Source organism: Misgurnus anguillicaudatus, chromosome 5, assembly GCF_027580225.2.
Source record: "Misgurnus anguillicaudatus chromosome 5, ASM2758022v2, whole genome shotgun sequence".
NCBI classification, from domain to species: Eukaryota; Metazoa; Chordata; class Actinopteri; order Cypriniformes; family Cobitidae; genus Misgurnus; species Misgurnus anguillicaudatus.
The window spans coordinates 12179333-12191424 of record NC_073341.2 but is presented as its reverse complement, the minus strand read 5'-3'; the positions used below and the strand labels follow the sequence as shown (position 1 = coordinate 12191424).

General features: G+C 37.1%; 1 protein-coding gene across 3 annotated transcripts in view; it reads right to left on the bottom strand.

Annotated features, from left to right (window-relative positions):
• Window positions 1–1825: 1825 nt before the first annotated feature.
• The window catches only part of ido1 (indoleamine 2,3-dioxygenase 1), a 16962-nt gene continuing 6695 nt past the window's right edge, over window positions 1826–12092 (bottom strand). For 2 of the 3 annotated variants that reach the window (XM_055167550.2, XM_055167548.2), the window contains exons 3-10: window positions 10559–10678; window positions 10339–10457; window positions 6490–6504; window positions 5325–5424; window positions 4897–5014; window positions 4752–4803; window positions 4510–4658; window positions 1826–2358 (exon numbers count right to left, since the gene is read on the bottom strand). In XM_055167550.2, coding sequence (XP_055023525.2) covers window positions 1907–2358; window positions 4510–4658; window positions 4752–4803; window positions 4897–5014; window positions 5325–5424; window positions 6490–6504; window positions 10339–10457; window positions 10559–10678 — 1125 coding nt within the window. In that variant the 3' untranslated portion in view covers window positions 1826–1906. The remainder of the gene's footprint in view (window positions 2359–4509; window positions 4659–4751; window positions 4804–4896; window positions 5015–5324; window positions 5425–6489; window positions 6505–10338; window positions 10458–10558; window positions 10679–12092) is intronic. The other variant, XM_055167549.2, reaches the window with a different exon arrangement.

Genomic DNA, 12092 nt, shown 5'->3' with positions numbered 1-12092 from the left:
AGTGATTAGCCAACAGGCTAGGGATGGGACGAATACACTGAAAAAAATGATTTTTAAGTGGTTGCAATAAATCCATTTAAGCTACATTTAAACAAAAAAGATTAGTAAAGTAAAATAAAATATAGAACTTTTGTTTAAATGAAGCTTAAAGGAACAGTATGTAGGATTGTGGCCAAAACTGGTATTGCAACGACAAAACTTGTGGCTAAAACTGGTACTGCAATCACACAACTGGTGGCCAATACACAACATGACAACATAAACATCATGATGGTTGCAACTCCACTTTTTAAATGACAATATCCTGGCCAGACCACTGTTGTCAGTGATATAAGTATTTGAAATGAAAATGATTTATTAATGTCTAGTGACATATCAGGGCCATTTTATGATTCATTGATATAAATGTATTACATACTGTTCCTTTAAATAAATTGTTTGCAAACACTTACCTTAAAAAACTTGATTAAATTCAATTAATCATTTTTTTCAGTGTACCGGTTTCTTATTAACCACGATAAAATGTTCTGACAGTTAGTATAATCGTTTAAAATTTAATTATCATTATAACCGTGTTTGATTACCGTGATTTTGAAAACTTGCGGTAAATCCTGTCCAGCCAGAATTAGTTTGACGCAGGCGCGCACATGCAACATAGTTTTTTGCACAAGAAGGCATTAAAGGGATAATGTATTGTATTCATTAATGGTAAACTTATTAGACAGATTTAATTTTTTTACCACAGAAATAATTTCAGGGACATGAAATATTAAATTGTGATTTTCAAAAATAAAACTTGTTCAAATGTTTTCAGTGTGTGTATCAGTTCTTTTTGAACATTTCATCTCATTTTTAACAAAAACGTGATAATATTGATACCGTGATAACTTTGGTCACTATAATCAAGATATGACATTTTCATACTTTCCCATCCCTATTATGTACACATTGCGCTATTTTCAACTCAAATTGTATGTCCCTTCTAATTTCAACAATACACATCTTCTGAGATTGTTTGTCCCATGGAAATTTGTAAAACTATGTATTTTCCGTGTCCCGATGGCTGAACGACCAGCATCCTGACACAAAACAATAGATTCAAACGAACACTCTGGACGTCCATCCCTCACAGCCTTGGTTTGGAATTAACATGGAAGTGGACTGAATAAGGCGGATAGATACAGGGGAATTTAATTCAAACACCATTGGTGAAAATGCTTTTATTTGGCATGGCATACTTTTATTATTTAATACGTTTTCATTGAACTTTTATTATCTTCAAAATATTAAAGGTGACATACCATGAAAATTTGACTTTTTCCACATTTAAGTGTTATAATTGGGTCCCCAGTGCTTCTATCAACCTAGAAAAAGATCAACCCAGTAACTTAGTTTTGGTAAACCATTCTCCACAAGCATGTGGAAAAATAGCTCACTGAAATTAACGGCCCCTTAATCTGCACTATCCAACCACGCCACTGCCATTTAGTGCAGAGATCAGCTCATTTGCATTTAAAGCACACCCAAAACTGCAAATATTTACTTACACCTAAAAAGTGTCAATTTTAACATGCTATATTATCTACATGGTATTTTGAGCTATAACTTTACATATGTACTCGGGGGACACCAAAAATTTATTTAACATCTTTAAAAAGTCTTGTGAAATGTCCCCTTTAACTCCCCAAGTTTAAGCTTTGTTTATACTTGCGCCTTGCTCCGCACCACGTGCCTCGAGGAGTAGTTGTTGTTGGATTACACTAAAGCATCATTGTTACATAGACAGAGCTCAAATCAACATCGGATTCAAAAAATTCTAACAACCTGTTGGACAAGTTTGAGTTTTTAATTCTCTAAAATATGACAATTAGAAAGCAAACTCGATCTGAAGTTCCTCTGGTGTTCATTACATTTTAAGCTCAGATGTCGCCTGCTGTATCTCTGTCATCGATGGGTCTGGTAAGACCTGTTTCACACCAGTATGCTGAGAGATGGAAGTGTTTTTGGTTTTATCTCTTACCCTCTTCAGAAAGCTCATAATCCCAGAACCTCCGGTCCCTCTTTCCTCCAGGGCTGTAGGGGCTTCACTGATCACGTCGAGCTCTTTGACCGAATCACGTCCATTAGCACGGAGCTGTCTGGCACGAGAGGCCGGTATAGTGACGAAACGCGTGACAATATTGATGTGATAGTTACGCAGGTCCACCAGTCGAGTTAGACACTGCTCATATGTGTGTGTTAGATGTTCATCTGCTTGCTGCAGCACAAAGTTGTGCAAGGATAGATGACTAGAGATGCTTTCAATAAAACGCTTATGGGAGGGGGGCATGTAGTCCCTCATTCTCCTCAGGAAGGCACCTGAAACAAACATTATTCTCAATGTAATGATAGCTTCTCAATAACTTAAATATAAACACATTGGTCTGGTTTCACAGACAAGGCTTAGCTAAAGCCAGGACTAGGCCTTAGATGTTTAAGCATGTTTTATATAAATGTGTTATATAAAAGACGTTTTGAAACCAATCAATAGCACTGACATATTTTAAGGATCTCTCAGTGAAAGTTATTTAGTCTAGGACTAGCCCTAAGCCTTTTCTGTAAAATAAAGATGCTTAAAAGGTTCTTCCCAGCAAAGACCCATTTTTGGTTCCTCAAAGAGCCATTGAGTCAAAGGTTCTTTTAACCTTTTTCTACACAAAGAAGCTTTTGTGAAACAGAATTTGTTCTTGGCATTGTCAGGCACCTTTATTTTTAAGAAAGCTGTGTCACTCCATTTGGAGGTTCATCTCATCTTCAGCAAGTATTTGTTTCTTCTTTTATGATAAAAAAAATCAGTTTAACATTTTAAATATGGTCATCAGTCAAACTGTGTTTATGGTGGAAATGTTTTAAACAGTTATAAGATGTTAATGTGTTGCATAAAGAATCTTAACAATACAATAACAGTATAACGTAGCATGAAGTCCGGGACAGAAGGTTCTAGGGGCCCCCAGAAAATGTTGGAGAAAATAATCAGATGAAATATTTGCTTGGAATCTTTCTAGTGTGTTCTGTAGGTAGCCAATTATATTTGTTATACATAAAAATATGTATATTTATATATATTAGAGCTGGGCATAGATTAATCTCATACAAAATAAAAGTATTTTTTTGCATAAGATATGAGTTTGTGCTGCGTGTACTTATTATGTATATATAAATACACACACATTCATGTATGTATTTAAGAAACATTTACATGTGAATATATATTTATGTATATTTTTATATTTTCTAAATTATATATAAATAAAAAATTATATTTAAATAAAACATTTCTTAAATGTATATACATGTATGTGTGTGTGTATAAATATTCATAACATTTAAACACATCACAAACTCAAATATAATGCAAAACATTACTTGTATTTTGTATGAGATTAATCTATGCCCAGCCCTAATTTATATATAGAGGTCTCGCTGTGCGAATGAGGTGTTTAGCACGCGCCTCAACGGTTGAAAGTTTGAACTTTGGCAGAAAAACGCGCCACGTTAACCAATCAGGAGCTTGCTCTAGTAGTGATGTGATTACAAGAAGCGAGTCGCAGAAGCCCCTCCCATGAAGCAAATTTCCACGTGAATGTCTCAATGACTAGAATTTCACGCGCGGCTTTGATGTGCGAATGAAGCGAGTAAACTCAAAACATTCAAGCGGCAAACTAGATGTGGTAGACGCGAATTTGACGGCTCAAACGCGGCTGGTGTGAACCCACGGTTAGGGGGCGTTTAGTGTTTACGACACTGTTTCCAATGGAGCTGGCGTGTTTTGTCTGCGCTGAGTGCGTTTTTCCAAGCTCGGCACGGAGCGCAGAGAGTTCAAAAATGTTAAACTTTGGGTGAAACAGCCCTTCAATGTCACTTCTCACTCAGCCGTCCAATCAAAGTGGAGGAGAGGCGGGACAAATATCACAACAACCAACCGGAGCATCGTTCAACGACTGATAAAGCAGAAGTATCATAGCAACCAAAGCACTCAGCTGAAAAAACTCTAGTAAGCCGTTAAGTATGTTAATCTGTAATACAGCGATTATCCATTAGATGGCGGACTTACACAATTTATAAAAAACTGAAGGAAATTTTTTTACTGATTTTAAACTCTGTGTATGTTATAATCATTCTAAATCTGATCTCTAACAAAGTTCCTTCACAAAAATGCAATTATTTCAGCTTTTTGCTAAAAAATATTTTTGATGAAAAATACCAATATTTAAGAGTTTATAAGCAGAGAAAAAATATAGATAGGATGAAACATTTTATTTTACCCCGTTTTGTTTGTTTGTTTGAAAGCAGAGGGTCTATTCTTTCATTTGATATATTTGTATGTGTATATATTTTTAGAAGAACATTTCCCTGGAAGACATTTTGTGAAAATCACAAAAATGCTGGCGGGCAACTTTTCAAAAAAATGTCTGGCGGGGAATGAGTTAAACATTATAATTAATGTGTATGCAGATACATAGTTCTTACCACTATCACCATCATGCTTGACTCCCAGTAGCCCATCAAAACAGTGCAAGGTGCTGCTCTGGGCGGCGCTTCCCCCCGAAAACTCCATTGGCTTCTCCTGAACCCCCTCATACACTAGACCTTCTGCCATTGATGGGTTATCTTTCCATCTGAGACACACACACATGTGCATAAGTAAAGTCAAATATTATAGATTCAGAGAAATTTACATTAAACCAAAGAGCTGTAAAATCTTTGCTTACCCAGACAGAAAGATCCTTATGATACCATAGAATATGGAGGGGTCTACATATTCTGTGGCATAATAAAAAGTGACGTATTAAAGTCACTTGAATTGAAATGAATTCATGAATAAACCTGAGCTCATTTATCATCTGAAAATATTACCGTGCATTAGTTTAAGGGTCTGCCTCATGCTGTCGATGGCCTGGCCTACAACATTCAGAGCTTTGGTGACCATAGCAACATCATTATAATGGACACCCGTGAGGACTTCAGGAATTGCCTGTAAAAGAAGAAACAGTTCCTTTATTTCTGAGATGAGAGTGATTTCTAAACAACATCCTGACAAAATAGACATACAGCTTTATCGTACATGGTACAGTAGTGGCAAAGGATTGCTATTCCATAGTAACATTATTGTAGCCTTTGCCTAGATATTTTAAAGAATACCATGGTAGGGTACTTTCTCGGATTTGCCTTTTATTGTGTATCACTAAATCAATGTTTATTACTCACAATCATGTTTTCCACTATGTATCTTATTAAACTGCTTAAGAACTGTGGCCTTTGAAAAGGATATAAAGGTGTCAGACCTTCAGGCCAGGGACAGCTGCCAACTCCACCAGAAGTGTAACTAGAAAGAAACCTCGCACGCTTTCGCCTCCTGGCAATGTCAATAACAACTCCAAGTTGCTACAGGAAGAAAGAGTCAAAACATTAATTCTGAATAACAGAAACATTAGCTAAAAACCAGAGAAACAAGTGGTTTGCAATGCGATCTATGTGGTATTTTTTCCTGACTTCAAACTGCACTGCAGTGAGGATATGAATGCACACTGAGTCTATTAACATTTCTACATTGTACATAATGAGATGGCTCCCTCTGCTGGTTCTTTTCATTAGTGAGTTTTTTGATTTGTTATTTTTTAGGATCCCCTTCAGCTATGCCCTAGAGCAGGGGCTTTCAATAGAGGGGGGCTCCAGAAGGTTCTAAGGCAGGGGTCTCCAATGTGGTGCCCGTGTATATTTATATACATTTTTAGGTAGGGGGTCCCTCACAAAAGTTTCATCATATTTGAGGGGGTCCCATTATAAAGTTTGAAACCACCTGTGTTTGAGCACTAATAGTCTTCCCGGGGTTCACATATAGTATAGTAAACATGGATCTTATGCCACCATCACCAGCTTTGTTGTTTTAGCCAAATTTTAATGTCCATCCATATTTATTTTTCACTCTTTTTTAAGATACCAACAGAAAATACAGGAAATATATACACAAAATTAAAAACAAAACAACTTTCAGAACTAAATGTCTTCTTCAGGCATCAGTCAGTATTTATTATGACTATATATATATATATATATATATATATATATATATATATATATATATATATATATATATATATATATATATATATATATATATATATATATATATTCATATATATATATACTGTATATATATATATATATATATATATATATATATATAGTCAAATATACATTGCAAATACATTGTCAAAATCTGACCCATTATTACATTTCATCTATCATCTATTCTATACTGTCTCTGCAGAACATCCGATAAATATTATAATGAAAGATGTGCCCTTATTTTTCTCCTTAAAGTTGATTTCTGGGTTAATTTTGTGAACAATAGTGATAATGATTTCAATACTTCCACTGAACATTTTAGGAAGTTTGGTTTTGCTTCGGGTGTAGTGAACATTTCTGTTTATTCAACAAAATACTTACTCCATAGCAAAAGGTCTGGGATCAATCAGTATCCAATTGTGCATGAAAAACAAATAGACAGGGAATGGTCAGACAGGGCATTGTTCATATCTCAGGTCATTGGGTCAGTCTCATATCATCATTAATATGACAAACTTATTTATTTTCACAAACTTATTTTACTTCAGATTATTAAAGGGACACTTCACCCATTTGCATTAAGCTTTGTATAGAACCCCAGTCGTGTTTTTGAATGGTCATGCATCATTCCCTCAGTTTCCGCTGGGACAGGAAAATATGGATTTCAGTGTTGCACTTCCTTCTTTCAATGATGTAAAAATCATCATTTTGCATCATTGTAAGAAGGAAGTAGAGGGGTGAGACTACAAACACCCCTTTTCTCGGTCAAACAGGCACCAAATTCGAAATTTATGTTACATTTCGATTACAAATATGATCCACTTTTAATAAAGATTAAGTCATTTTAGATTTGGTATTTTAATAAAAAATATTCATTTGTGTTCAACTGAATGTATTTTCTTATATAATTATCTATACATATGAAGCTATCTCGAAGCTACATGACTAAAGTAACCGCACATTTACTGTACCGTATGAATTTGGCAGACACTTTTGTCCAAGGCGACTACAAGGTATACATTTTGGGATCGAACCCACAACCATCAGTGCTCGCCTAGTAACGCAATGCTCTACCATGCAGAATCACTGACATGTACATTCCCAAGATGTGAACCGATTTGCATCTCAGTAAATTACAATATTGTGGAAAAGTTCATTTATTTCAGTAAATCAACTCAAATTGTGGAACTCGTGTATTTAATACACTCTTATGGCGCTTTTCCATTGCATAGTACCCCACGGTTTGGTTTAGTTTGGGTCGGGTCAGCTTACTTTTGGGAGCTTTTCCATTGGGTCCGATACTTTTTTTCGTACCACCTCGGTTTGGGTTCCAAGTGACCCGAGCTGATACCAAACGTGACGCGAAAACACTGTAGATCACTGATTGGTCTGAGAGAATCGTCATCGCTAAAATGTAAAATATTAGCTTTAGCTTACTGCTAGCTTGCGCTGTCTCGAGCAAACATGTGGTTATCTGTGTTCTGCTATAAGTTTCCAAACACCCTTTTAGCGATGAAAAACATCCACAGAGACAGAGGTAGTTATAAACACGATGTGCAAACGTCTATTTTTGGTGGCCAATTTTAATTTTGTGGCGGACTGAGAAATAAATGAATGTATGGGAATGTACAACAACGCTTTCACTTGTATGATGTCACAGCAGTAGGCAGCGTAAATATAACGACACGCCTATAATCCCTCCCACTGCGAAGTGATACTAAACTCAATGGAAAAGTTAGCCACGCCAAAGTGAGGTGAGGTGAGCTGACCCGACCCAAACTAAACTAAACCGTGGGGAACTATGCAATGGAAAAGCGCCATTAGAAAGAATGCGTTAATTTTTTACACATTTTTTGTGTAAAGCTTTTAACATATTATGTGTCATTTTCTGTTGATTTTGTGTTAAAATAAAACACAAGTTGTGTTATAAGTAGGCCTAATACAAAATAAGTTGTTTCAATAATTTTAGTGTGTTGTCCCAGAATCAACACTAATGTGTTGTTTTTAAGGACTTTTAAAGTATTTTTAAGTCTTTTTTTCTTTTAATAGTGATGATTTTGGCTCACATTTAACAAAAACACACCAATCTCATTCTCAACAAATTAGAATATTTCATAAGACCAATATATATATATATATATATATATATATATATATATATATATATATATATATATATATATATATATATATATATATATATATATATATATATATACAGTAATAATTTCTGTATACTACTGAAGGTGAAGGCACTGCTGAGGTGGTATGGAAACAGGTTTCTTTGACAATGCCCTTCAGCTCATCTGCATGTTTCGGTCTCTTGTTTCCTATTTTTCTCTTGACAATACATCAATTCTCTATGGGGTTCAGGTCTGGTGAGTTTGCTGGTTAGTCAAGCACACATAAACGGCAATGTAACCAACTTTTGGTGCTTTTGGCAGTGTGGGCAGGTGCCAAATCTTGCTAGAAAATGAAATCGGCATCTTTTAAAAGCTGGTCAGCAGAGGGAAGCATGAAGTGCTCTGATATTTCTTCTTGGTAAACGGTGCAGTGACTTTGGTTTTCAGAAAATACAGTGGACCAACACCAGCAGACGACATTGCACCTTAAATCATCACAAACTGTGGAAACTTAACACTGGACTTTAAGCAACTTGGCCTATTAGCTTCTCCACCCTTCCTCCAGACTCTAGGACCTTGGTTTCAAATGAAATGAAAAAGAGGACTTTGGACCACTGGGCAACATTTTAGTCCTTCTTCCTCTCAGACCAGTTAACCTCTAACATTGTCTGTGGTTCATGGGTGGCTTAACAAGAGGATTACGACAACTGTAGCCAAATTCCTTGACATGTCTGGGTGTGGTGGCTATTGCTTGTGAAGTTCACCCAAATTCTTGAATCGATTTTGCTTGACAAACCACTCAAGGCTGCGGTTCTCTCGGTTGGTTGTGCATCTTTTTCTTTTACACTATTTCCTCCCACTCGACTTTCTGTTAACATGCATGGATACAGCAATCTTTGGCAAAGAATGTTTGTGGCTTACCCTCCTTATGAAGGGTTTCAATTATTGTCTTCTGGACAACTGTCTTCCCCATGATTGTGTAGCTTAGTAATAGTAAACCAAACTGAGAGACATTTTTGGACGCCAGAAACCTTTGCAGTTGTTTAGCTGATTGGCATTGAGATTTTTTAAGGATGTGAACCAAAATCATCACAAGTACTTCTCTTAAAGTACTTCAGTCTGTGTGCATTGAATTTATTTAAAGGGAAACTCTACTTTTTTTGAAAATATGCTCATTTTCCAGCTCCTCTAGAGTTAAACGTTTGATTTTTGTTGTTTTGGAATCCATTCAGCTGATCTCCGGGTCTGGCGATACCACTTTTAGCACAGCTTAGCATAATCCATTGAATCTGATTAGACCATTAGCATTGTGCAAAAAACCCCAAAGAGTTTTGATATTTTTCCTATTTAAAACTTGACTCTTCTGTATTTACATTGGGTAAAGTTGTGATTTTCTATGCAGATATGGCTAGGAACTATACTCTCATTCTGGCGTAATAATCTAGGACTTTGCTTCTGTAACATGGCTGCAGCAGGCGTAGTGATGATATGCACTGCCAGAAAATAGTCCCCTTGGTAACTTTTAATAGCAGGGGACTATTTTCTGGCACTGCGTATCATTGTGCCTCCTGCAGCCATGTTACAGAAGCAAAGTCCTAGATTATTACGCCAGAATGAGAGTATAGTTCCTAGCCATATCTGCCTAGAAAATCACAACTTTACACAATGTAAATACAGAAGAGTCAAGTTTGAAATAGGAAAAAAATCAAAACTCTTTGGGGGGTTTTTTGCACAATGCTAATGGTCTAATCGGATTCAATGAATTATAAGCTATGTTAAAAGTGGTAGCGCCAGACCCGGAGAACAGCTGAATGGATTCCAAAACAGTAAAAATCAAATATTTAACTCTAGGGGAGCTGGAAAATGAGCATATTTTTTAAAAAAATAATACATATATTAATACATGAGTTCCACAATCTGAGTTGTGTTACTGAAATAAATTAAAACATGTACAGATGCATCTCAATAAATTGTGGAAAAGTTAAAGATATGCAAATTGCAATTATCACCACAAAATTAAACTAAAGGGGGAAAAGTGTTACAACTAGAGAAGGATAACAAAAAGCTAATTTGCATAATTTCAAATAATATATTATAGTAAGTTTACCCATCTGGGTTTGTTTTCTTCCAGTTAGCAAGAACTGAATCAGCATGGGTGAGGATTGGAGGTAGACCCAGTCTCTGAGACACTTCCCAGAATGGTACAGCCAAATTTCGTGGAAGGACCTGATAGAGTTCAATACAAACATCAGCACACACATAATAAGTGTAACTGGGTCTTCTACAGATGAATATTAAATACAGTAAAAAAATTTTTAAAAATGTACTTTAACTGTTTCTTTTTCCCCCTCCTGCCATACGTAGCCCATAGTCAATGTACTCAAAATGAGATGGGCCAAACGGAGCTCACGGTGACTCTGCAAAAGTTCAGTCTCCAATAGAGGCATCTGCAAGGGATATTGCACATTTTATATATCAACCACAGACAAAAATGAATTCAACTACTAAGAATTATAATGTTCACATACATTTAATAAACAGAAAATACATGAAAATAAAAAAGTAAAATGTTGAATAATGTTGAATAATTTATTAAAGGTGCAGTGTGTAAATTTTAGCGGCATCTAGTGGTGAGGTTGCGAATTGCAACCAACGGCTCAGTCCACTGCTCACCCATCACTTTTGAAATGCATAGAGAAGCTAGCCACCACTGGAAAAATGTCATCATCTGAGACAACTTAGTAAAAAAAGTTTGTCCGTTAAGGGCTCCTGTAGAAACATGGCGGAACAAAATGGCGACTGCCACGTAAGGGGACCCTTAGTCTCGCGTAGCCAGACCTTCAATACTGAAGGTCTGGTGTTTTTTTCGCTGCTTTTTCTGGACAAAGCCCGCCCACAAGCTGTTTGACCGACATGTCAAACAACCAATCACAGTTTGTTTCGTCTAGCGTCATGTTTTGGACTCCCCACAATAACGAGCTGGCTAGCAACAAGTCAGTTATTGAAATAACCAGCCGCAATCGAATAGCATTTAAATAAACAACATTACTCACCATAGAACAACATTGTGCACTTCATCAACAGCCACACCAATGAGACGCTCCCGTTAAATGTCTGTTTGACATGGAACCCAAAAGTGTGGAAGACGGGTTCCGCCCGACGGTGGTTCCGCCCGGACGACTAACTCCAAACACCGGAATTTCCGGGGTTTCCCCGAACACTAAATCAGGCCAAATTACACACAGGTGAGGGCGATTTACACAGCGATTTCTGATAGGTCAATCAGGAGAAAAAGCAGAGTACAAAAAGGCCTTGGAAGACATCAGAAGGAGACTTGTTGGTGTACTTTGTACACGCTGTGTTGCTGCTGTGTAGGGCCGCCGTTTTGATTCACATCGATCCCTTGGGGAAGAAAGAGGCAGAAGGTGACTGGGTGAAGAGATTGGTGGACGGATTTACTTGTGAGTGTGCGAATCCAGAGTCAACGAGTGCAGTTAAACCCCAGGTTGTGAGAACAAACAACGAGTGAGTAACCGCTGTTGTGTGTGGATGCAGTATTGACAAACGGCTGCTATTGTGTATTCTGAGTGTGTTAAAGGTACCTGGCCCCACTGTGAAGGGAAGCATGGGTGAGCCGCGGAACTACCGGAAGCACGAACAGGAACCACTCGTTTGGGGAAGCCGTCTGCTGTAGGTCGTCTGGCCCTGCGAACATAAGAAGTGTGGGTGAGCCAAACAGGTAGTAAAATAACACACAGGGGTTGTGCTGATTTTTCCATTGTGTACTATACTATCTCTCCTGCGACAAGAGCGACGCCCAACCAGCCTCACTGATCGGTCGAGGCCAGGTGGTCCAGTCCC